This window comes from Musca vetustissima, unplaced genomic scaffold (genome assembly GCF_032173495.1).
Source record: "Musca vetustissima isolate MV318-11 ecotype Yass unplaced genomic scaffold, APGP_CSIRO_Mvet_v1 utg704, whole genome shotgun sequence".
In the NCBI taxonomy this organism is placed as follows: domain Eukaryota; kingdom Metazoa; phylum Arthropoda; class Insecta; order Diptera; family Muscidae; genus Musca; species Musca vetustissima.
Window position 1 is genome coordinate 1792161 of NW_026876336.1, and position 27723 is coordinate 1819883.

General features: G+C 40.4%; 2 protein-coding genes across 2 annotated transcripts; one reads left to right on the top strand and one right to left on the bottom strand.

Annotated features, from left to right (window-relative positions):
* Nucleotides 1-617: 617 nt before the first annotated feature.
* Nucleotides 618-17960, bottom strand: LOC133320906 (tetratricopeptide repeat protein 28). The gene is made up of 6 exons (XM_061530015.1): nucleotides 17829-17960; nucleotides 5463-8583; nucleotides 5285-5404; nucleotides 3555-5220; nucleotides 2724-3457; nucleotides 618-2662 (listed from the first exon to the last, which is right to left on the bottom strand). Exons 1-6 carry the CDS (start codon nucleotides 17952-17954, stop codon nucleotides 618-620), a joined length of 7812 nt encoding a protein of 2603 aa, XP_061385999.1. The 5' UTR covers nucleotides 17955-17960.
* An 8302-nt stretch (nucleotides 17961-26262) lies between these two features.
* On the top strand, nucleotides 26263-26606 carry LOC133320908 (chymotrypsin-elastase inhibitor ixodidin). Its single transcript, XM_061530018.1, has 2 exons — nucleotides 26263-26338; nucleotides 26413-26606. Exons 1-2 carry the CDS (start codon nucleotides 26263-26265, stop codon nucleotides 26604-26606), a joined length of 270 nt encoding a protein of 89 aa, XP_061386002.1.
* Nucleotides 26607-27723: the final 1117 nt, after the last annotated feature.

Here is a 27723-nt window from a genome sequence, read left to right on the forward strand (position 1 = left end):
AAACCCCTTCTACATGTAATAACAACCGTTCGTGGATTCCGCTTATGATAGTGTCTTTCTATTCTGCGAAGCAAAAATGCCAATGTCTTTACAATTCAGCGATATGTCTGTTGATGGAATTTTTGGAATAGATCATCACATAGTGCCCACTATTTGATTTTTGTAAATAAAATGCCCTTGTTGGCGCCCGACCTTGGCAACTGAATTTGATCGAATGAAATTCAACGTGGCGGATCTGACAAATTATTATTCCGCCCACCCTCAACAAAATAGGAGTAGGCGCGCGGCTGTCGTTTTCGATTAACAATGCTATGTGCTTTGTCGTTGTAGAAATAGTGTTAATAAAAAAACAATAATGGAATAAACGATTAGCTTTATTCAATAAACAAACGTACATATAGTCTAACTAACAACTTATGGGTCTACCACTACAAATATTACTCATTAAATATAATCAGTTCTGGGAATATTGGCTGGCTTTTCGGAGGAAAAGCATGGACATGCCGTAAATCTGTACATGTTGAATACATTTTTGGGGATGGGATGCTATCCACCGCTTTACTATTGCATTGGGTCGGCGCATGACGAATATCATTCGACTTGAATGCCGATTTATTTTACACTTTCCTATTGGGTACGATGCTGGCCTGACTGGCCTCAGCTTTTACTATTGTTATATTTTTGTAATTACTGCTACACTGCGAATCGGCCACGGAACGACCGTCGCCTTCGTCACGGCGACAATACTCATTGAAGGGACTGGGTACACGTTTCAGTGTTGACAGAGAACTTGGCAAGGGTGGCGGGGGATTGACAGCCTCTTTGATGACACTGGTGCGGATTTTATTTTGCCTCTCCAGTATGTCGGCTGTGGTTAGGTCGCTGGCCTTTACTATGCTGGAGGGGACGTTACTTAACCAAGGCTTATGCGAAGCCTTCTTTTGAACGGTGGCGCTTTTGCAGTGGCAAATAATGTCGGACGGTTCACCGCATGTCGAGCATTCGTCTCCGTGCGGGGTGTTGGCGGCGATGGAACTTTGGGTGTTTAGGGTTTTAGTGTTTGTGGTGCTAACAGAGGATGTCGAAGAAGCACCACTTAATTCAATGTCGTTGGCAGCATCGGCCAGACTTTTCAGGGCAATGCTGTTGGCTTGTGTGGGCTTGCAGGTTTCAGCTTCTTCGTAGTTTTTGCTGAGTAATAGCTGGGAGAGCGGTGGGGCCAAACCCAGTCCCAAGTTGCGTTCATGATAGACTTCCGAAATGGTCGGCGTCATCTCTCGGTTCATTTGGCGCATTATGGAGTCCTGAATAGTTTTTTGATTTGTTTTAGAGGTAGCATCTTTTGCAGCGACACCTTGAGACGAAGCGCTGCCAGATGTAGAACCGTTGTGATTACTAGGTTTGTGTTCTTTCTTGGTCTCCGGCAGCAGATCACTGTCCGCTTGCGGATAGTACATATTGGATGCATTGAACACCAGTGCACTGTCATCGTCATCGGGTAAATTGATGGGTTTTCGGCTGCCAGCGGTGTTATTTGTAGATGTCGTATGCGTGGATGATATTGGGTTTACCGACGACCCCTGTGGGTTTGGTTCCGTTCTTACATTCAGTCGGTCCATAAATAGGGCATGCTCCTTGCTGACCCTAGCCGCAACCGATGTTTGTGCACTCCCTAGCTTGATTTTTGGCTTCAGTCGGAACTGCGACATTGGCACTTGGCCACCTTTTAAGCTCCTTTCGAATTCAGACTCGCTACTGTTCGAGTCGGCAACGTTGCCCGTTGAGTTGGACGTTGGCAAATTGGCATTTAAATTATTATATACAGGGACCATAGGTGCCAGCGGTCTCAAACTGTCAACTAATGGCATATTTTGCCTGGGCGGTGGTAGAGGGGGCATATGTACGCCTCTTCTCAAGACTGTAGCGTGGCCAGAGCCTTCCCAATCAGTGGTGGAACTGGCGGAACTAGAGCTATCCGGTCTGCGGTTCGCTGTGCTTGGAGCTGCTGTCAGTTCCGGTATGGCCGAATCACCCAAATAACCCATTCCCGTTCCGGAATACAAATTACGAATTCTAGTTTGGTGGGCCAAAGCCATAGACACATTTGAATCCACGGGGTTTTGTGTGGTGACTGGGGGACTTGGTGTGAATGCAGCATCGCTCTCTCCGCCCCCACCGGGTCTTGATACTCGAACTGGCCCTCTTAGCGTTGACGATCCCAGACGACAATGGTTTGTCTTCGTAATGTGGCTTTGTGATATATAACCATCTGATAGCTCACTGTCTGTTGTGTTATTTAGACTGGAGTCCAATGCAGGGTACATAGATGAGGAACTGCAGGCTGCCCCTGGGACAGGGATCGACTCATTGTCCGTTCTCCCGCCATCGGGTTCACCCCTTCGCCGCACATACGATATGAAGGCGCCACTGCCTGTACTTATCAAGCGCGATCTATTTATGGGCAACGGAGGCAAGGTCACTCCAACATTTATAGGTTGCTTACTGGTGTCTGCCGTCAATGGTTGATGGCTTGCTGCAGTTAATTGCGTGTGATTTGTAGTGGCAATGGGTGTTACCGCCTCCGTGATAACAGTATCTTCAATTAGGGACTCACAGCTGCTGGACGAGTCAAGACCCAAACTCTTGGGGGCTTCTTGGGTATCTGAAAGTGAAAGTTGTCGAGTGAGTTGTGGCAAATACGGGATCACCTCAGTACTACTTACCGAAAAGCGCCAACAGGGCCTGCAAAACAAATTGACATATTCTACGATTGGCCTGTTTTCCCGTCCGAAGGGTGACTTGATCTTGGCCGACTTCTGTCAAGTCGAAGCCCATAGATGCCAGGAGTTCGTGGCATCCTGCGACACGCCACAATCTCACCGAAAGAGGAATTTCTATAGTCGTCTCCGATTCGGGACTGCCTTTTGGCGGGTATTTCGCTAAAACGTTTCGTATTACGGCTATAATGTCGTCCGCCATATCAGAGCTACTGACTAGCTTGGCTAAGGCTTGCAACGTCAACGGCGTTAGGGCTAGTAGGGCTTGAAGACTTGCTGAACACTGCGATAAGCGATCTTCGGGGTCAGACTGGGGAAAGAAGACACTGGATGGTATGCCGTTGGCGGCTGGTTCAAAGCGGAATCCCACAGCCATTAGGAGGTCCTTCCATCCGGCTACGTGTCCGGCCTTGTTTTCGATGCTCTTTTGTGTGGTGTACATTGCATTCTTTTGTCCCCGATGAATGCGCTGCAGACTTTTTTCCACTAGGTGAAGACATACACGCAAAGCATCTCGACACTTGTCCGGAGTGCGCATGAGTTCACATAGGGCGTGGCCCATTAATGCAACTTTATTAGAAAGGCGTACATTTCCGCCAACCAACAGAAAGCCCGCCCAATTGGCTGGGTGGGCGAAGTGCTTTGTGTGCTGAACCGTTTGCATAGCTTCGGCCAGTGCTCTAAATAGGAAAGAAAGGTATATTAGAATGCAAAATAAATTTTTGAAATCTAGAACTTAACACCGTAGGGACTAGGTGATATTTGAACAGGACATACCTTGCGGCTCTGGCCCCTTGCAGTAATGCCGAATAAAATGCTCTGAGTAAAATTTTGGCAGCAGTCTCCGGCACCGGCCATAGTGATATCAGAACAGCGCCAGCTCCGGCCCCTAGCCAACTGCCAGCTAAGTTTGCCACTCCTGACCCGGTTATCGGCTCTATTGAATGATAGGAACTTAAAACGACTAATTTTGCGTTGAGTTTGATGTTCAACACATCGGAGGACGAGAGTATGAAGTCGGACAACTGTGGCAACTCCATATTGCCACCGGAAAGATCTGGTGGATCGTTGTCTTGCCCCGCCGAAATCTCAGCGTTCGACGACTGGTAGAACCTTTTCTGAGATTGTGAGTCGACGACATCACCGGGACTCAAGACTACGGCGCTCAACTTCCAACTTAGATTGGCCGCAAAGTGCACACACTCCGCTGTGGGCAGTTCGGATATAACTGCTTCTTTGGTGGCATTGCAGCCAGCAAGTGTTTTGGCTTGCAGCATGTCGGCAACCATTGCAGCTTCCTGCAATGAAGCTGGCGATTCGGACCAACCCCATGTTTCGGCTAAGGTGGTCGGTATACGTGGACCACCGACTACGAGGGCGGTGTTCAAATTCTCAGCTAGTTCGCGGGAACGCAACGCCTTACTCTTCACCCGCAGTGATTGCAGTGATGGCACCGTTATTAGAGAACATCTTTCCGATAGATATTCGCCGTCCTCTTTCGAACTGCGCAGAATAGCAAAAGGCACCAAATACAGCTCGTTGTCGAGCACCAAAATTAATTCCTTTCGTCCTTGTCTGGACACAGCCCCGCCCGTGGGCAATAAGTCGTCAAATGGAGCCATAAGAATGTTAAATAGAGTGTGTAGGCAGCTTGGACCTTGCCACACTGAAGGAGTCCTACGCGAGCGCGAGGAGCCCTGAAGACTACCTATAGAGCGCGTGGACCCCTGGAGGCTGGCCACTGACCCACCCACAGAACCCAGACTAAATAGCGAGCTAAGGGAGTAGTTGGACGAATTCATTAAGTGATTTCGGTTCACCATGCGCAGGAATCCAGATCGTTCGCTGCTAAAGTCATCAAGTAAGTTCTCCGTTGAAGCTCGCCACCCACTGCCGTCTCCCTCGTGCAGTACCGAGTCGGAATTCACCCCTAAGTTGTCACGCACCATATTGATATATCGTTCTAAGAGACTCTCCTTGACACCGCCTGTCTTTGAGTGCTCGGCCAGCTTTTCCGATGATATCTTCAACGACTCCTCGCTTATTTTAACTGCATGGAAGCGCACAATGCCCTTCTGTGGTTGTAAAAACCAAGCATACAGCTCGTCGGTGGCCATGCTGAAATATAAGACATTGTTCTTTGTGCGATTGACAATGTCGTATATGTGTTCGGTGCACGTCATCATGGTCTTGCGTGTTGCGTTATTCGCTTCAGGGCCAGACCGTGATTTGCACCGTTCAGCGGCCACCAATGCCTCCTCGTTGCGCTGCATGGCCACAAAAATCTGTTGTAGGATATGATAGCAGGAGGTCTGCAGATCGTAAATATTGGTACGTGCCTCTGGGCTGCGCTGGTCGTACCGCACCGATTCCAGTAGTTGGGCAGCACTCTCCATTTGAAGTCTGGCTCCTTCGTTGTCACCGGAAGCTCTTAGTGCAAGACCTACAGGGGCAAAACAGTGGCGATTGTTAAATGGCACCAAGGTTCGGGCGCGATCGATACTTGCCTAATTGATGTCTTATTTTGGCTTCTTCTTCCGATTTGTTTATGGATTGAGCAAATGTCAGACCCTGCTTCAGGTAGGTGATTGCCTCCGAGTAGTTTCCCATCTGGTGGTATACTCTTCCTGTAACGTATATTGCGAGGTTATTTTATAGGAATTGAACAATGTTATCTTGGCTTACCCAGAGATCCGCATGCAATGGTTTTGGTAAGGTGGTCCGTGGTCATTGATAGTTGTTTCTCGTAGAATGTTACAGCATCGTCATGGGAACGAATGGCTTCGTAAACTGCTCCCAGGTTACCACATGCCCGAGCCTGCATATAGGCATTGCCCAAAAGTTCCCCCATCTCCAAGTCCATTTTGTGTAAACTCAGCGCTCCGTCATTGTCCCCCATTCGCTGATAGACATTGCCTAGAGCGCTAGTTGCATCTGAAACTAGTTTCCGGTCCCCTAACTCACGGGCGATTTCTTGCTGGTGCTCCAGACAGTTCCTTGCCTGCTCGTAGTTGCCCAGGGCACAATGAATGTTGCCGAGGTCTCCATATGCCACAGCCTTCACTTCAGCCGCGCTACCCAATTCGTGTGCCACGACCAAACGCTTCTCCAAACATACCAATGCCTCCTGCAGGTTGCCCAGGGCTCGGTGGCTGTGTCCCATGCCCCTGTAAGCCTTCTCTTGATCTCGCAAGCTTTGCAGCGATGTGGCCAGTTGTAGATGGCGCTCATAGCATTTTATGGCTTCTTCGTAGTCTCCTAAGGCATCGTAGCAATCGCCCAGATGACCCAGGGCTCTCGCTCTGTCGTGCTGAGTTGTTGGTTGATTCACTCGTTCCAAAGTGCCCAATTGCTGCTCTAAATAGCCGATGGCGTCCTCGTAGTGGCCCATGTTTAATTTGGCTATGCCTAGGTTTCCGAACGTTTGAGCTTCTATGGCCGAGTCGTGCAGTTCTTGAGACCTCGTCAGCTGATCCTGGTAGCACTTCACGGCCAACGGGTAGTTGCACAGGGCCATGTGCACTGCCGCCAAGTGTCCATGAGCTTTGCATTCTCCTTTCAGGTCTGACATTTGCTGGCGCAGCGACAGCTCCTGTGTATGATATCCCAGAGCTTTGTCGTATTTTTTAATGAGCCTGTGTGCCAAGCCTAGGGCTCCGCAGGCTGCCGCCTCCATTGACCTCTCTCGCGCATGACGGGCCAAGGTCAGTTGACGTTGATACATTCTCGCACCCTCTTCGACGTCCCCAGTACGCACCAGGATGTCGCCGATGTTGCCGAGTGCCCGAAATTTTCCCGACAGGTGATTCGTCATGTGTGCAACCGCCAGGAAATACTTTTGACACTCCAGTGCTGCTTGCGTATTGCCCAATGCCAGATGTGCCAGACCCAAGTTGCAGTAGGCCCTGCCCATGTTCACCTTGTCCTGCAAATCTTTGGCCAGAGCCAGGTCCTGGTCGTAGTAGCGCACCGCCTCGCGATAGTTGCCAAGGCAATAGTGAACGTAGCCCAGAAAGTGGCAGGCTTTGCCTTCGGCAGCCACATCCCCCAATTCCTGGGACAACATCAAATACTGTTCATAGTAGGGGACTGCTTGCGCAAACTCCTGCCGAGAACTGAGACAGTTGCCTAAATTCAATAGGGCGCAGGCTTCGCCTTGCGTATCCTTCAGTTCACGAGCTATGTTAAGGTGAGCCCGATAGTGGATCATAGCCATATCGTGTGCACCCAAGGCTTGATAGGCCACCGCCAAGTTGCCATGTGTAGACGCCTCCGCACTGCGGTCGTTCACTTCTTTACTTATGATTAATTCCTGTTTGTGATACTTAATGGCCGCTTCATACAGACCCGCCGAGGAGTAGGCGTTGCCTATGTTCCCGTACGCTCTGCCCATTCCGGCACGGTCGTGCATCTGTCTTGCTATGGTGAGGTGAGCCTGGTGCAACTTCAGCGCTGCGTCATGTTCCCCCAGCAGTTGGTATACAATCCCCAAATTTGAGCAGGCCCTCCCTTCTCCAATCTTGTCTCGCGACGCCAAGGCTATTTCTAATTGTTTTTCGTGCCATTTCTTGGCTTGGACAATGTCGCCGGCACATCTGGCTGCGTGACCTAATCCGGCGTATGCCCTTGCTTCAATATTTCTATCGCCCAGCTGCTGTGCAATTCTTAGAACCTGTTCGTGATAGGTCATCGCCTGAGCAAAGTTGCGCCGATAATGGTGGCTCGATCCTAAGTTAGAGTACGCCTTGGCTTCTTCAACTTGGTTGCCCAGTTTGCGCGCCAACCTCAGGTGCTGTGTGTGGCAATCTACTGCGGAGTCAAAATCCCCCATGGCTAAGAAAACAGCACCGACATTGCCAATCTCTCTGGCTTCCTGCAAACGATCTCCGATCTGTTTGACGAGTTGTACGCACTGCTTGTGACTCGCCAGAGCGTTGGGATAGTCTCCGGTGGCCGTATACACATGACCTAAAGACGTCAGAGCTGCCGCCGCGGCCTGTGTATCCTTGCACTTCATAGCCAACACAAGTTGGTAGCGGTGAGCCGTCAGCGCTTCCTTGAAAGAACCTTGACTGAAGTAGGCCGAACCCAGGTTGCCATGAGCTCGACATTCGCCAGCTGTATCGCCCAAGCTCTTAGCCACTGCCAGATCTTGTTGCATATACGCGATGGCCTTGTCCAGTTGATTGAGAACCCAGTGGGCTGAGCTGAGGGCACTGAATACTGATCCTCTTAACTTCAGCGAGCACGATCCGATACGCAATGCTGCCTCCAATACCGTCACTGCCGAGTGGTATTGTCCGGCCTGTAGGAGCTCCTGGCCCACCACCGATATAACCACAAACGGGGACTGGTCCAGATTCATAGCTCGTAATTGTTGGAATGTTGGCTCAAGAGCATGCCTCAGTGGGCTTTTTATCGAAGCCTCAACCAAACCGGCCAGCAGTTGTTTGTTCTGCGGATCCTGTCCCAATCCAGCCGCAAAGGAAGCAAGTGCCTCACCATACCTGCCCAGGCATTGCAAGGCGACGCCTTGTCTAAAATACGCTTTAGGCCATTGCGGGCACAGTTCGCGTGCTTTTGTCGCATCTTGCAGCGCCAATGCGAATTGTCCTTGCTTAAGACGCGCTGCCGAACGATTGCTGTACAGGATGTAATTGCTGGGGTCGAGTTGCAATGCATCCGTGTAGAGCAAGACTGCGGTTCCGAAGTCGCCATTCTGGCAGGCGGCATTTGACTGTCGTACTTTTTCTAGGAAAAGTGCACGGTTGGCTGCCGTCAGTTCTGCATTACACTCGGGTTCATTCTGTAAAAATACGCAAATAGGAGAAGCAAAGGATTAGGACAATATTACAAGACGTAGCCCCACATCAGGATCAATGTCTATGCAGTCAGTGTATCAAGTATACATATACAAAGCGGTGGCGTATGTATACTTTGTTAGATTCTTGACATTGGCAATGTCCCCTCGTCCAGTTGTCTTTTTTGTGTCTGCAAAGTCTACGTCAACGTTTCTTTCCGTTTTCCGACAACATGGTACTGCTAAAAGTGGACAAAGAATTTAACATCAAACATGCACAAACGAGCATGTACTGGCAAGCGCGTGTGCCAATACAAGGAACCGAACCGTGGTGCTTCGAAGTTTTTTTTTATTGTTCCCTTTGTCGTTCAAAATATCAAAACGGAATTCTTTGTCTGCCTAGTACCGTTCACAACAGCATTTCATGCCGTCGTCGGTTTTCGTATCTAATCGAATTGCTTATTGGTGGCAGTGGCATCTGAGCGAGCGCCTACAAAAAATAGTACCTGCACAGAAGTCACATCTGCTTGGAATATCAATACAATAATCGTATAACAGGCCCACAGATAATAATAATGTGTCTCAAACAAAGTTGGTTTCCCGAGTGCAAAGCTTGAGCGACAACCGACACATTACTTACATTCGGACAAGAGTCGGCTATCCAAAAGATAGATATATTTGAGAATCTCTTCTATAACAAATCGTGCTGATTTTCTTTGTTCGGATATGTCCTTGAGACGTGATAAAAAACCTATCAAGGTGTGGCGCCTGCATTCAGTTCTTCGCGTTCTGCACAACATATTCATTTAGGCGAAGAGAAATGAAAACAAAAAAATTAAAGCCGCGGAAAACAGACTAACCCTTTGGAACACATTGCTTAGCCTCTAGAAGAACATAGCCGCACAAACAAGCACACATGTTTGTTCTCTTGATTTGGTATCATTGAACGATCAGTACAGGGACGTCGGCAACAAAAGGACTGAACACACACAAGCACGGAAATACCCGCAACAATGGCAATGCAGTCAGTGTATCAAGTATACATATACAAAGCGGTGGCGTATGTATACTTTGTTAGATTCTTGACATTGGCAATGTCCCCTCGTCCAGTTGTCTTTTTTGTGTCTGCAAAGTCTACGTCAACGTTTCTTTCCGTTTTCCGACAACATGGTACTGCTAAAAGTGGCCAAAGAATTTAACATCAAACATGCACAAACGAGCATGTACTGGCAAGCGCGTGTGCCAATACAAGGAACCGAACGGTGGAGCTTCGAAGTTTTTTTTTATTGTTCCCTTTGTCGTTCAAAATATCAAAACGGAATTCTTTGTCTGCCTAGTACCGTTCACAACAGCATTTCATGCCGTCGTCGGTTTTCGTATCTAATCGAATTGCTTATTGGTGGCAGTGGCATCTGAGCGAGCGCCTACAAAAAATAGTACCTGCACAGAAGTCACATCTGCTTGGAATATCAATACAATAATCGTATAACAGGCCCACAGATAATAATAATGTGTCTCAAACAAAGTTGGTTTCCCGAGTGCAAAGCTTGAGCGACAACCGACACATTACTTACATTCGGACAAGAGTCGGCTATCCAAAAGATAGATATATTTGAGAATCTCTTCTATAACAAATCGTGCTGATTTTCTTTGTTCGGATATGTCCTTGAGACGTGATAAAAAACCTATCAAGGTGTGGCGCCTGCATTCAGTTCTTCGCGTTCTGTACAACATATTCATTTAGGCGAAGAGAAATGAAAACAAAAAAAATTAAAGCCGCGGAAAACAGATTAACCCTTTGGAACACATTGCTTAGCCTCTAGAAGTACATAGCCGCACAAACAAGCACACATGTTTGTTCTCTTGATTTGGTATCATTGAACGATCAGTACAGGGACGTCGGCAACAAAAGGACTGAACACACACAAGCACGGAAATACCCGCAACAATGGCAATGGGACAACAGACGAACGTTTCGAGCTTGTCTGGTCGGACATTTACAGGCAGCGATTTATGTGACATGACAGCGGTTTATAACAAAGGGATTGTTGGTACCTTCTGCTTGTTCGCATCTGCGTATTGTGTTCAGTTTGTATAGTACACGGCAGCAAATTGACCGAACAGCAAATGTCCAAAATTGAAATCCCTTCGTTGACATTAAACAGTGTTTTTCCTTGGAGAAGTAACCTCTCTGAACATAGGATGGAAAACAACACCAACACACTCACTATTTGGAATCTGGCCACAAAATATCTGATTAATAATCGACTTTGTTGAAAATTTGAACCTTCGTAGTGGCCTAATGGTTATTGTCTTAAATTTCATTATACCCTCCCCTTAGTATGGAGGGTACATTAATTTCGTTTTTCCGTTTGTAACACATCGAAATAATCATTTCCGACTCTATAAAGCATATATATATTCTTGATCAGCGTAAAATTCTATGACGTCTGTCTGTTTTAATCACAATAGCGTGTAAGCGAATTGAGATAGATCGCCAAAATTTTCACAGAGTACTGCATAAGAATGTTGCACCAAAGTCCTAATATTTGTCAGATTGGGGCAAAATTTTGCACAGAGTACTGAATTAGGTCCAGATTGACGCCTGTGAAGTTCTGTTAAAATCGGCACAGAGTACTGAATTGGGTCCAGACTGATGTCTGCGAAGTTTTGTTAAAATCGGTTCAGATTTAGATATAGGTCCCATATATAGTTTCGTCCGATTTTATGTAAATGATGCACCAAACTACCAATATTTGTCCGATTGGGACAAAATTTGGACAGCGCACTGAATCAAGTCCATACTTATGTACGTGTTTTTTTGCACTCGGTTCAGATTTAAATATAGCTCCAATATAAAGTTTCGTCCCATTTTATGTGAATGATGCACCAAACACACAATATTTGTCAGATTGGGACAAAATTTTGAATTAGGTCCAGACTAATGTCTGCGAAGTTTTGTTAAAATCGGTTCAGATTTAGATATAGCTCCCATATATAGTTGTTTTCCGATTTTATGTGAAAGATGCACCAAACTCCCAATATGGGTCTAAACTGATGTCTAATTGGGAACAAAATTTGCACAGAGTACTGAATTAGGTGCAGACTTGTGTCTGCGAAGTTTTGTTAAAATCGGTTCTGATGTAGATATAGCTTCCATACATAGTTTTGTCCGATTTTATGTGAATGATGCACCAAACTCCCAATATTTGTCAGATTGGGACAAAATTCTGCACAGAGTACTGAATTGGGTCCAGATTGATGTCTGCGAAGTTTTGTTAAAATCCTTTCATATTTCGATATAGTCCCCGTATATAGTTTCGTCCGATTTTATGTGAATGTTGCACCAAAGTCCCAATATTTGTCAGATTGGGACAAAATTTTGAATTAGGTCCAGACTAATGTCTGCGAAGTTTTGTTAAAATCGGTTCAGATTTAGATATAGCTCCCATATATAGTTGTTTTCCGATTTTATGTGAAAGATGCACCAAACTCCCAATATGGGTCTAAACTGATGTCTAATTGGGAACAAAATTTGCACAGAGTACTGAATTAGGTCCAGACTAATGTCTGCGAAGTTTTGTTAAAATCGGTTCAGATTTAGATATAGCTCCCATATATAGTTGTTTTCCGATTTTATGTGAAAGATGCACCAAACTCCCAATATGGGTCTAAACTGATGTCTAATTGGGAACAAAATTTGCACAGAGTACTGAATTAGGTGCAGACTTGTGTCTGCGAAGTTTTGTTAAAATCGGTTCAGATTTAGATATAGCTCCCATATATAGTTGTTTTCCGATTTTATGTGAAAGATGCACCAAACTCCCAATATGGGTCTAAACTGATGTCTAATTGGGAACAAAATTTGCACAGAGTACTGAATTAGGTGCAGACTTGTGTCTGCGAAGTTTTGTTAAAATCGGTTCAGATTTAGATTTAGCTCCCATATATAGTTGTTTTCCGATTTTATGTGAAAGATGCACCAAACTCCCAATATGGGTCTAAACTGATGTCTAATTGGGAACAAAATTTGCACAGAGTACTGAATTAGGTGCAGACTTGTGTCTGCGAAGTTTTGTTAAAATCGGTTCAGATTTAGATATAGCTCCCATATATAGTTGTTTTCCGATTTTATGTGAAAGATGCACCAAACTCCCAATATGGGTCTAAACTGATGTCTAATTGGGAACAAAATTTGCACAGAGTACTGAATTAGGTGCAGACTTGTGTCTGCGAAGTTTTGTTAAAATCGGTTCAGATTTAGATATAGCTCCCATATATAGTTTTGTCCGATTTTATGAGAATGATGCACCAAACTCCCAATATTTGTCAGATTGGGACAAAATTCTGCACAGAGTACTCAATTGGGTCCAGATTGATGTCTGCGAAGTTTTGTTAAAATCCTTTCATATTTCGATATAGTCCCCGTATATAGTTTCGTCCGATTTTATGTGAATGTTGCACCAAAGTCCCAACATTTGTCAGATTGGGACAAAATTTTGAATTAGGTCCAGACTAATGTCTGCGAAGTTTTGTTAAAATCAGTTCAGATTTAGATATAGCTCCCATATATATTTGTTTTCCGATTTTATGTGAAAGATGCACCAAACTCCCAATATGGGTCTAAACTGATGTCTAATTGGGAACAAAATTTGCACAGAGTACTGAATTAGGTGCAGACTTGTGTCTGCGAAGTTTTGTTAAAATCGGTTCAGATTTAGATATAGCTCCCATATATAGTTTTGTCCGATTTTATGAGAATGATGCACCAAACTCCCAATATTTGTCCGATTTGGACAAAATTCTGTACAGAGTACTGAATTGGGTTCAGACTGATGTCTATGAAGTTTTGGTGGAATCGGTTCAGGTTTAGATACAGCTACCATATATAGTTTCGTCCGATTTTATGTGAATGTTGCACCAAAGTCCAAATATTTGTCAGATTGGGACAACATTTTGAATTAGGTCCAGACTAATGTCTGCGAAGTTTTGTTAAATCGGTTCAGATTTAGATATAGCTCCCATATATAGTTTTGTCCGATTTTATGAGAATGATGCACCAAACTCCCAATAGTTGTCCGATTGGGACAAAATTCTGTACAGAGTACTGAATTTGGTCCAGACTGATTTCTGCGAAGTTTTGGCGGAGTCGGTTCAGATTTAGATATATCTTCCATATATGGTTTTGTCCGATTTTATGTGAATGTTGCACCAAACTCCCAATATTTGTCAGGTTGGGACAAAATTCTGCACAGAGTACTGAATTGGGTTCAGACTGATGTCTATGAAGTTTTGGTTGAATCGGTTCAGATTTAGATATATCTTCCATATATGGTTTTGTCCGATTTTATGAGAATGATGCACCAAACTTCTAATATTTTTCCGATTTGGACAAAATTCTGTACAGAGTACTGAATTGGGTCCAGACTGATTTCTGTGAAGTTTTGGTGGAATCGGTTCAGGTTTAGATATATCTTCCATATATGGTTTTGTCCGATTTTACGTGTATGTTGCTCCAAACTCCCAATATTTGTCACAAAGTTTTGTTAAAATCGGTTCAGATTTAGATATAGCTCCCATATATAGTTTCGTCCGATTTTAGGTAAATGATGCACCAAACTCCCAATATTTGTCCGATTGGGACAAAATTCTGCACAGAGTACTGAATTGGGTCCAGTCTGATGTCTGTGAAGTTTTTTTAAAATCGGTTCGGATTTAGACATAGCTCCCATATATAGTTTCGTCCGATTTTTTGTGAATGACACACCAAACTCTCAATATTTGTCCGATTGATCACAATTTTGCATAGCGAATGCAATTGAAGAAAAAATGATGTGTGATAAGTTTTCTTGAAATCGGTTCAGACGAGTCCTGTTTGATGTCTGCGAAGTTTTTTTTTAATCGGTTCAATTGGTTCAAATATCTATTTAATTTCGCCCGATTCCATCTCAATGGTCCTCCAAATATTCTATGTCTGTTCTATCTACAGGATTTTGTAGATATTAACATCTTTGCATGTAACCAAAGTGGTGAAGGGTATCATAAAGTCGGCCCCGTCCGACTTTTGAACTTTCCTTACTGGTTTATATTAAAATAGTTTGCTTATTTATTCCGTGTGTTGGTGTTGTCCCCATATAGGCGTATTCTGCCATAGTATAGGGGGTAGTCATTACTCGGAATAATCAGTGTTCACTCTACAAAGTGTGGAATTCTAAGACGACTTAGCCATCTGTTATAATTATTCTTCCTTCTAAAGATATCGTGATAAACAACTCGAACCTGACAATAATGAAATATATGGGCAGGCATTTAGGCATCTCCTCCATACCTCCTGAAGGAAAGAATTGAGTGTAAAAGAAAACAATCCGATCGAAATGTGCCTGAAGTCAATCTGAATATTCTACAAAGTGTGGAATTCTAAGACGATTTAGCCATCTCTTATAATTATTCTGCCTTCCAAATATATCGTGATAAACAACTCGAACCTGACAATAATGAAATATATCGGCAGGCATTTAGGCATCTCCTCCATACCTCCCGAAGGAAAGAATTGAGTGTAAAACAAAACCATCCGATCGAAATGTGCCTGAAGTCAATCTGAATACTATCCGATACATTTTTTTGGTTCTGTAACGCGTTGACATATTTAGTCTTAACTCCGACCTGGTGGCACTTTTTTGCCTATTTAATTTCGTTAATTAAGGTTTGATTTCTTGTTTCTCGTGATTCTCCCTTTACGGCTTTTGCAAACGCTGCGGCACATGTGAAAGAAAAATGTAAAAATGAATTTGTATTCTTCGTCTTGGGCACTGAATAGAGTTGAGTTTGACCAGAACTGTTATTTGACAAACGTGACACTTGAATTGCTTGTCGCTTTTTTGGTTTATTTTTCTGTTGGCCAGACATTTTATCACTGCTACTGACCAGTGCTTCGCCCTAAGCCTTGGCACTGATGTTTAGCCTTTTACTTGGATTCCCTCTGCTAGTCTTTTTGGGACTTTCCGATCTCGTTGTCGAAATAGCCACCACCTTGGTATTACTTTTTTGTGTGTTCTCGAGCTGTGGATTTTGATTTTGTTGGGCTTTAGTGTTGTATGCGGCACTGCCACTTCTAGGGAGACGTGGCAGACGTGAGTTGATCGTAAAGATTTCAACGTGAACTCGTTCACTTTTTCTACCTTCTTCCTGTTGATTTGTGTCGGTAGCTGCTATTGTAGGTCTGTCACCGCGGACAGAGTTTTCCCATGACAACTTCTGGACGATTTTGGCCAAAAAGTTCAATTCCTGAGAATTTGGCACATTCTTGTGACGACATCGCTTTATAGTTGCTTAGCTTGTAGTTGGATCTTCACGAGCCGACTGTGTTAACAGAGCAGCCGCTTGCAATTGTACAGGCTACGATGTAGGACCTTCCTTTATTTGTTATTTGATTTCAGAATGGCTCTTTAACAGCATTTTAGATTGTCAATTGCATTGTATCGGCTATTTGAACAACAATAAGGAGCCAACAATTTTAGCCATGCTCGGATTGTTGACTTTGGATACCCGTTAGGTAATTTTTTTAAAGCAATGCTTAGGGCGATGTGTAGAGTTAGATTGCGGTAAACGGACCAAGAAGATTTCTTTATAGATATGGACATTTCCGGAAAAAGGTAAACCAACGTCGAAGAATTTCTTTTCATTAATTGTACTTAGATACGTTGCGGCAAAAAGTACAAAGAAAGACAACATTTGTCGAAGCACAGACCCAATTTTGAAATTGCTATAATAATGATTGATATTTCTTATTTATGTAAAAGTTAAAAACCGGAGGCATTCAATTTGTTTACCACTGATAGTACTCTTAATACTACAAGAACGTATTAAGGGTGAATTGTAGTGACAGCAGAAGTGCCCATATTTGGTATGTGTATGTGATTATGACCAATGTTGAAGTTACAAATAAAATATTGTACTACAAATAATGCTGTGTAGTTGTGTCGTCACGGAATCTACGCACTCAAGCCCACAACATTCATTAGGGAAACATTCCGACTGGAAATTAAAGCATTGCTGGCGATTGTAAAGATACCATCAATATCTGACATACCGATAATTGAAACAATTGAACAATCTTTAATAATCGAAATGGGTCATTAATTTTATTTCGAATGGCGTAAAGTCGGCTTTATCAGTTAACAAATTAAGTTGTTAAGATAAATTGTTAAACTGTAAACAATTTTGATTGATACATATGTATGTTAGAAATGGAGATTCCAAGGCGAACTTTCAAGAAGTTCGTCATAGGGTCTGTGGAATGTTAATTTTTTTGTAACTCCTTGTTATGCTACGACACCGAACTAAATGCAGTCCTGTGACATTTTTTAATATTCTTAATCAGCGAAAAGTCGATATCGGATCTAGATAGTTCGTCAACATTTCTCCCTGCCAAACATATTAATATCGTGCATACAGCATTTAAGAAATCAGTATGCTTGTGAACATATATCACTTTTGCCAAAATTCCGCTTGTTTGCTGTTGTGATCCTTCGTCTCCGCCACTTATCAGGCATATTCATGGTTGTTGGGTCATATTCATGGTTGTTGGGTAGACAGTAATCGGCATAGGAATAAATAACATGGGACGGCCAAGCCGAAATGGCTTCAACAAATTGCAGTCTTTTTCGCAGCGATTTGTTTTTAATTGTTTGAAATAATCTTGACCTGCGTTGTTCGGTATTCAACTATTGTGATAAGATAAGCCCATGTTTATTTATAAGGTATAAGGTTAACCGGTAATGCCTGTATTGTTTGAAGAAAAAATAAAAATATACAGATGTACATTTGTATGCACATACGTGCAAAATATTATAATTACGTTCTAATCGCATTGTCGGGATCTAATCGATTTCTGGAGATAAAAAGGCTTGATAACAAGGGAAGACGAATTCATGAATTCGCCTCCCGGTAGACCTTCTTAAGAGGCCTTGATGTAGGCATTAACAGCAATAATAATACAAATTGTGTCCGGATTAATTTGAAGTCTTGTTAATGATATCGAACAACAGATCGGTATACTTGAGCCCAGCCCTAATGTTTTCGATGAGGCAAGGATTAAAAATAATGGAAACACAAAATGACAGAATCTGAAATCTTATACATGCATTAAGATTTTAGATTCAGTCATTTTGTGTGGAATTTGTTTATAAGTCGTACCATAAATAACTCATTTCTATACATACATATGTTTGGCATTTTTATTTTTTACTTACCTCTGAGAAATCTCTTTGGGACATTTTCACACCATCATGTGCTGCACTGGGATTGGCTAATTCAGAATTTAGGTCATTGCCATTGAAATTTATTGGCAGATTTAATACATTTTCATAATTTGTCATTTTTCTACATTGAATTTGAAGCGGGTTAGTGCCTTCTGCAAATATTAAATCTTCATTTCGTCTGGCTTCTCACGACTTCAATTGTAGTCTTTTAACTATAAAGAAAAAGAAATGAAATATACATACATTAGTTCATATCTATTAACATGAAGAAGCGTTTCATTTCCTAGCATTATTCATTCCTTTTTAAGTTTGAACCTAGAATTGTGTTTCAATTTTTATTGATGCAGATAGATTGCAGACCTCTAGAAATGTGCCAGACATGGATGCGGCAATAATAATAAGTTTTTAATGAGCCTTCCGCCGTAAGACTTATGAAACAACGTACATTATAACATTTCTTTGAAATACCATCCCATTATACAAGTCTGAGACTCTTCTTCTTTGTGCTTTCCTTGTTTGTTTGTGTTTTTTTTCTAATTTGAACCTTACGATCAGTTGTCCTATTGATTTCGTTGGGTCTGCGTGATAATATTTAAAAAAATATATTAACTTCTGATTGGATTCTTGTTATTTTAAAATATATGTAAATGTTTGAGTTTAAATTAAAAATATATCATATGTTTTAATTTTAGGTCGCCATCGCCAAATGTGTACTAAAAATGTTTTTAATATTATTTCTATCACTCTTGAGCTTTTTCACCCAAAGAAGAAAAATGCGTGTAATAACGGGATAAGACTATCCTTCTTTATGCTTTCCTCTTCGTTTTATTTCTGTTAATTTGCATCTTACGATCAGTTGTCCTCTTGACATCGTCGCGTCTACATTTCAATTTCGACCGGGACCTTTCATCGCGAAATGTTTCAATTGTTATAATAAATTATGGAATAAAAAAAGTGATCTGTGTTATTTTAAGTGATATAAAAAACATAAAAACAATTAAAAAAATAAAACACGAACTAACATGTTCTTGTTATTTTAAAATATCTGCAAATGTTTGAGTTTAAATTAAAAAATATAGCATATGGTATAATTTTAGATCACCATCGCCAAATGCGTACTAAAAATGTTTTTAATATTAATTCTATCATTCTGAGCATGACATCTATCAACTTGAGCTTTTTAACCGAAAAAAGAAAAATGCGTGTAATAACGGCACAAGACTCTCCTTCTTTATGCTTTCCTCTTCGTTTTATTTTTGTTAATTTACATTTTACGATTAGTTGTCCTCTTGCCATCGTCGCGTCTGCGTGTCAGTTTCGACCGGGTCGTTTCATCGCGAAATGTTTCAATTGTTATAATTAATTATGGAATAAAAAAAGTGATCTGTGTTGTTTTAAGTGATATATGATATGTGTTTATTTACAACCACAAATAGATTTGTTTAATTAACCAAAAGAAACTGTGCTTACAAACCAATAAATGAAGTAATTTTCCGTCCCTTTCTATACACCATAAATGTAAGGAGAAAAGTACACACGCGTTATCGGCCAGTGTACTGCGTTGCCTTCTTCGCAATGCCGTTGGGTCATTGTTGTTGTTAAAGTGCCCCAATGTAAGAGAGTCATTGCATTGCAATTGTAAAGAGAACAATGAATGCTAAATTGAAAGAGATTAAAATGCAAATAATCATTCAATCATATGAATTCATGAAGAGTATTGCTGACCTATATCGAAAACCATCATTGAATTGTGAAAATTACTCTGTGGCAGTTGACAATGTTGATGTTGTTGTGATGACTATCCGATGATTTGAGTGTGATTATCGTGTCTGCGAGTACGTTTAAACCGGGTCGCGCCAGAAATGTACAGAATCGTCGTAATTAATTATTGAATAAAATGCAAACTACAACTTCTATCATATTTGAGCTTGCAAATAAATTCATGAATTAAATTGCTTTGTACTTAGACACTCCTTTCCTATTATTTCCTTTCTTGCTTGTTTTGTTTTCTAATGTATACCTCACGATCAGTTGTCCTATTGATTTCGTCGCGTCTGCGTGTAAATTTCAACCGGCTCGCGTTGTAAAATTGAAAAAAAAAATATGTGATATCTAAATAAAATAAATAACAAGTGACAAGTTTTATTTTGTTTATAAATTTTGTTCAATATATAAGGAAAAACTATTCTTGCAAACAAATTCGCAAAGATATTTTCTGTCGTTTTCCAAATAGAATTGTTCAACCATCGTTGTGAGAAAGAGAGCATACACGATATTGGTGTTCACTGTATTATGAACTCTTTGTCGTGAGGTCGTTGCACTGCCACTCACGTGATTTTGACGTTGGATAAAAGGACTTTCGAAGTAAAAAAGTCATTGCATTGCAGTTATAAAGGGAAATATAAAGGCTGAATTAAAGAGTTTTAATAATATCGTCTATAAACTATTTGATATACATTTATGAAATGAATTGCTGATCTATACCCCAAGACGTTATCGAATTGTCCGGAATACCATTCTTTCGCATTAAGAAAGTTGAATTTGGGCATATTATATATTCTGCCGTTTGAGGTGAGTAAAAATGTCAAATGTTCATTATTCGTTATACGATATTCCAGAATCGGTTATGAAACGTGTTAGCTAAAAAGCAAAGATAAAATGTAACATTGTACGATTTTTACTTTACTGCATTTTTTGAAAATATTTGAAAAAAAAAACTCCTTTAATGTGTTAAATTAAGAGGACCCCCCATTCTCGGTGTCAAATTTGTTTGACTTAATTCGAATCTACACTAATTCAAGAATGTCCCTACAAAATTTGAGTGACCCTCAAGATTTAAAAGGAAAGAAAAATAATTTACAAAAATTTTTTGTTATTGTTTTGTTGTTGTTGTTTTGGAATAAAAGTTTCATAGAATTCTAGCACTTAAGAACAAAGTAATAAACCCTAAAACTATCTTCGAACAGATGTGTGTGTCGGTATTTAATTTATTTTTATTTTATCTATACAAATAAAAGAGTGATTGACTGCGATTCATCAACGCCCAGAAGAAACGGCTGAAGCTAGAATCTTGAAATTTTGGGTGAGGGTCACTCTTGGTCCAAATATGACAGATAAGGCTGGGTTTTTGGAAATTCGTACTAGAACGGTACGAAAAGTACTAAAACGTACTAAATGTGATGCCATTTATATTTGGCGAACCGGTGGAGCTAGAACTCTGAAATTTGGTTTGGTGGTCGTTGCTGGAGTGTAGGATAGATGTACCAAAGGGTTGTTGGAAACTCGAACTATAACTATCCGAAAAGTACGAAAATGGAACAATGAAATTTGGTGTCAGGATCACTGCAGGGGGTCAGGATTCTATTTAAGAAATTAATACTTATGGGTACTAAATGGTAATAAATTTGGTACAATTTGTTGAGGTGTAAGATTAAGATATATAAAAGTTTTAGAAATTTGTAGTAATGTGTACTAAATTTTGTACAATTTGAATTGTGAGTGAACCGATAGAGTTGGAATCCTGAAACTTGGATTTGGGATCATTGTGGGGTGTAGAGTTGGGGTATGTAGGAAGTTTTAGAAATCTGTACTAAGTGTTTGGTACAATTTAAATTGTGGGTGAAGCGATAGGGTTGGAATCCTGAAATTTTAATTTAGGATCACTGTGGAGGTGTAGGATTGGGGTATGTAGGAAGGTTTGGAAATTGGTACTACTATGTACTAAATTTAGTACGATCTGATTTGTGGACGAAACGATAGAGTTCGTATGTTGACATTTTAATTTAGGAACACTGTGGAGGTGTAGGATTGGGGTATGCAAGAAGGTTTGGAAATTGGTACTACTACGTACTAAATTTAGTACAATTTGAATTGTGGATGAACCTATAGAGTTGGAATCCTAAAACTTGAATCCAGGATCAGTGTGGAAATTGGTACTACTGCGTACTAAATTTGTTACAATTTAAATTGTGGGTGAACCGATAGAGTTGGAATCTTCAAAATTTGATGTAGGATCACTGTGGAGGTGTAGGATTGGCGTATGTAGGAAGTTTTGAAAATAAGGAGGAGGTTTTTGAAATTCGTTCTACTGTTTTTGAAATTTGTTCTACTGTGTTCTAAATTTGGTACAATTTTGAAATTTGAATTTGGAATCATTGTGTAGGATCGGGGTATGCAGGAAGTTTTGTTGGATGGTTTAGGAGGGTACTTATGGGAATAAGGTGTGCTAAATGGAACTAAATTTGGTAAAATTTGGATTTGGGTCAACCTTTAGAGTTAGAATCATGAAATTTGGTATTAAATGGTTGTCAAATTCAATTTATGGTAGATATTAATAATATCAACCATAAATTGATAATAGGAAGATTCAAATATCTTGCAAACACATGTCGTTACAACCAATATAAGCGATATATTTTTGTGTGGGATATAAAGCGCGGAAATTCGTTATAGCCGATATGTCATTATTGAATTTCCAAGTTTTTTAAAAAAGCACATTTATGTGTTTCTGTTTGTCACTTTTTTTTTCTCAAAATCCCAAAAAAATTACCTCATGTTATTTGTAATTCTACTGGTGTAAAGCTCAATTTCGCCAGATTTTAATTTTATCCAAAAATGGATTCCTAGCCCACAGTGGGAGGCGTTAAAATTGTTTTGGGCCTCACAAACATTTTTAATTATATTAAACATAAACATTTTAGGGACATTATAAAATAAATATAAATTGCAAAGTTGGAATTTGCTCATCTTTATCAAGCCATTTCTTTAATCAGATTTGAATGAAATAAATCATCACAGTCGGTGGACCATAAACAAAACATTTCTCAAAATTATTATCGTTATAAGAAACGAAGGAGGCGGTATTTTCAAAGATCTATGGAACGATTTCTCTCTTACTGTACACAACGATTTAAAACTGTAGTAATATGCGCACACTTGATATTTTTTGCGAACTCAAATCCGTCACTATCTTTCTCATATTTCTGCTCTATCATTGATTTGTGGTTTGCATGAACCCATTCATTGAACGTAGCTGTGGTGCATTAGAGATACAGGTTTAGTGGCGCCGTCATTTGTTCGATGACAGCTTCAATGAAACACCTGAAATCGGACGCTAAAGGCGAGCAGCGTCTGCGAAAAGAGATTGATTTGCAAGTGCCGAGTTGCACCAATGCCATGTAAATGAGAATATCATTATGAGCGAACAAAATGCCACACAACCGGCCTAGATGTACATACTTGTATTTAAGGAGGGTACGATCTGTTTGTGGGTAGTTGTCAACAAAATGCCCTTTAATCTAGGTATCCTAAATTAGAATTTCTATTTCTATGTCGATACTTGTTCCGTTTCGACGAGCGAAGTACATGTTTTACCTAAGACGCTGACGAGCACACTTTTTTGATACCTCACATTCGTTAGTTTTATTTTTTATTTCATCTTTCCAATCAAATGTACATTTGCAAGAACTTTTACTGACAATGATTTAAAAGATTTCTGGTCAGCAGATGTATAAAAAAATATACTGGAACATATACATGTTCCGGACTGTGAATATAGTGTCGTAATATTTATGCGCCCTAGTGCGATATCACGTCCGGCTTGCTGCTGGACACTTCCGTATCATTAACGCCAGTACGTATCACTGAAAAATGTCAGCATTAATCTGTGATACGTCGCTGGCTGATGCAATGTACAGTATGTTGGTTTGTTTATTTATCCACATTTCAGTTAAAAATTAATTAACGTCGTGAAAATCAAATTCGATTGTTTATAACTTCTTTTTCAATCACTGATTTTGAAATTAGAACTATTTTGAAGGTTTCTTTTCTATATGGAATATTTTTGGTATTTTGTTGTTGTTGTTGTTGTTGGTACGAACGTAACCTGGTATTAAACAAACATCTGCAGCGTTTTGTGTTAACTTTATCTCACAGAAATTCGCACAAGCATACACGCACACATAAATATATACATATACACGGCGATGTGTGTAAGTCATTGTGATATGGAGCCACCAGTTGGAATGGCACGCAACAAATGCAAAACGAAAGACTTAAGCAACAAACACGTTCCCGCAATGTTTGCTATTTTGTTTGGTCAGAGACTCAATCGACTTTTCGCTACCGCAAACAAATCATATTTTTCTTTTTGTACCGCGCTTGGCTCAAACGGGTCATTGTTAATTACAGGTGGATGCACAAATTGGGCAAACTGACCGCAAACGCAAAGAAAACGAACGACTATCGAATATTATTGTTGTTGTTCTTCTTCTTTGTTTCTTCGCCAAGTTTAATAGACGACAACACCACACATACTCATAAACGTGTATCAACTTTGAGCGCAAACCTGATCACATCTTCAGCATCTGTGTATGCGCAATGATCATTAAACCTGGAGAAGCCAAATAGACGGACGGACAAGCAAACAAAACCCGAATATGCTTGGATATGTTGAGGTGGGATTGTGTCTGTGTGTTTGTACGTTTGATTGGATCTCCTTCAAAACACAACAAAAAACAGCAAAACAAAACCACAACAACAGCAAAGCTGGCAAAAAGACCAAACTAGTCGGACAACTTTTCGGCTGCTAACACTGAGGAATGTCGTAAAGCCATCAACATGAAACAACCACAACCACAACAACAACAACAACAATAAGAACTGATCAAGCACAACGTTTCGCACAGCACATTCGTGCTTGTGTATCGTGTATTTTCCCGTGACAATGTAATTTTTCTTTCTTTTTTCAAAATTAATTAATGGAATTGCATTTGGAAAATGCCAACGTTTTTCATTTCCCATTGTTCTGTCGCACGTATCTGCGGCAAATGAACGAATCTCTGCCCCTCTCCCACGGATCATGCACAATGTTTTTCACAATGTCCACTTGTATATTCTGAGAGGACGCATTCACTTTAGCATCGATTCTGATCTAACCTTTTATTTTCTTCTCAATATTATCTCGTTGGATTTTTCAAATTTCTGCACACTTTTGCCGGAGTATTTCCTTAAATAATTATGTTTGCACTAAAAGAATCACTTGCAGCGAATCTGATATGTATCCATTGTGGTATAAAACACACAAATACATATAAATGCATATACACACAAGTAAAACGACGAGGTTCGGCCGTTTTCCGCGTATTCTTTCAGTTGCTTGTTTCTCGCTCGCGCTCCCGTTGAAAACTGAATGCTTACGAAAACACAGAAGTGAGTTGAGCTTCAAATTGGCCATATGGCATATGCACACCGGTGCTCGGCGAGCATTTGCTTGGCAGACTGGAGAGCAAATCAACCGAGAGATCTATTCGGTGTGACTTAAGAGAAATGCACAGAATTTAGTGGAGTCCAGCACATCTACAAAGCAACATTATGCCATATATACGCATGCGCTCACCAAAACTTGGCTTGAATTTTTCTAGAGAAATAATATTTATTTCTTATCGCTGTTCCACTGCATAATTAAGCCATGTCGTTGTCTAATGCCTAAAGAAATGTCTGCGTGGTATGATAAAGTTACAAAAATTTAGCCAACATCTGAAATCATTCAGCAATTCAACAGCTGAAGTGAAGGGTGAAGTGTCCCGATAATCTCAGAAATTAGAAGGCTAACAATTATAGAATTGTTGTGTCACCCTGTCTGAGTCATGCTAACATAGCTGAGACATGCACCGACAAATGAAAAGCTTGATTCGTCATCGGAGTGTTGGGAATGAAATATTCGTGTCATTTCGAATTTGAAGAACAGACTTTCAAATAAGAATGCCCTTTTCAAAATGTAATTTGACAAAGTTTTTGGTATTTCACTTCTATGTTACAGTCAACGCCGTCGGTATAACGGATGAACATGTAGGAGATTTTTGCCTAACAGAGGAGACATGTTAAGAATAAAAACGCCAATAAACGAAAATGTGTGTATGATGACATGTAAATAGGATTTTATATATTTTTCATTTTCAGATTTATGCTCGTTGTTAGGAGATCATAACAACAGAGAAAAGACTATCTATTGGAATTTGTCGACGAGTGAGTTTTCGTATCTATATACTTTTATGTCTTCGTCTATGATGTCATCTCGAGTTTGACGAACAAACTTATAAGCAACAAAGAGCTTTTCAACACTACCTTGGAGGTGAAATAAATGCTATCAATAGACAGTAATTTTTGTTTATTTTATATTAGCTGGGCTGAGAATTTATATTCATATTTACTCATATTACCGATAATAAAACTGAAGTTTAATCTTCTTAAACGCCGAATAGTTTCTATGTAACACGCAAGTCGGGGGATTTACAACGTCGTGAACTCAGCCAGCTCGTCGTGACACATTGCTGATATTTGCAATTCTAAAAACAAATAAATAAATAAAAAGAGACCGTGTATCAGTGAAGAGTATCAGTTGTTTTGTATCGTTGTGCCAATTATAATGTTTAAAACTGGTCCTCTTAGACGTTGCGTCGTGGTTTCGATATGGCTACTGGTGTCTGCAGCTGTCATTGAAGGTTTTTATTCTAAATGAACTTAAAACGATCATTGTGTTCGGATTTCAATGTTAAAAGTCTTGTTTAACGTCTAGCTTCCGATCGCGTCCGTTGCCCACCTAATGAATTCTATACACCATGTGGAGACTCATGCCAAAGGCTTTGTGCTACTCTTAATAAGCCCTGTTTAATCCGACATATTAGATGCCCAGATGGATGCTACTGTAATAAAGGCTACGCTCGTGATCAAAGCGGCACTTGCATTCCTATTGGGGAATGTAAAAATTGAAAACAAAATATTGAAATTATTTAGTTTGCAATAAAATCACTGCAGCAGTCATGGTATAAGTACTTTAAAAGGTACTACAAACCCCAATTTTTTGGAAATAAAAATAAAATTAGATTAGGTGTCTAAATTACATCACAAAAGTGTACACTTCATGCGCTTTACACACATTGAATATATTTTTGCGAAAATGTTAAAAATTAATATATTTATTGGGCAACCCTTTAAACATAAAACGAAATAAAACATGAATGTATTGAATTGACGCGTTTTAGATCTGCTGTGTTTCTAGTGTCATTTTTCAAATATATTTCTATAGGATTCGTAAATGCATTGGCGGGTTAAGCTGTTTTGTAACATTACACTGTGCGAAACGAAAATTATTCAGGGGTTCTAATGTATCAATTCTGTTTAGTTGGAGTCCCTGGACCACGAAAATACCTTTGGTTTTTCTGGGCCACTTCGAAAATTAGTTCTATAACGGTAAATGTAGAGAAAAACGTGGTTTCGTAGATTTTCAATTTGAAACGCAGATTTTTATTTGGCAAATTTTTTGTTTTCTCTTTTGAAATTTTCGCTTGCTTTTCCACTAGCAAATTTTTCTTCGCCAAATTTGCGAATCAAAATACAAAAGAAGGGGAAGAAACGTCAAAAGTGTTTGCATTTTAAAGAATTTTTTAATATATTATTTATTTTTTTATATATATTTTATTATATAAATTGCAAAAATTAAACTTCACTTGCACAAATTAAAGCAACAGGTTTGTAAACAAAAGCCGGCTGTGTGTAAGTAAAACGAATAGGTTAAAAAGGAAATGTCAATAAAATTGTTTTCAACGAACAGAGCAAAGCAGAATTTGTGTGTACCGCAAATTCTGAACGGGCAAACTTTTGTTTTTCTTCCTCGCATCCCTCCCGCCTACAAACTCAGAATTTGCCAAATAAAAATTTGCCTGTGGAAAAGCAGACTTATACACGATCGATATATTCATATATGCCATGCCATTCCATAATCGCACCGCACCTTCTTATCATGTCCCCATTTAACGGTCTATCGTTTCATTTTTATACAAACGGATAATCGGCGGATGAGTAAAAGAAGGCGAATTTTGCGATAAGA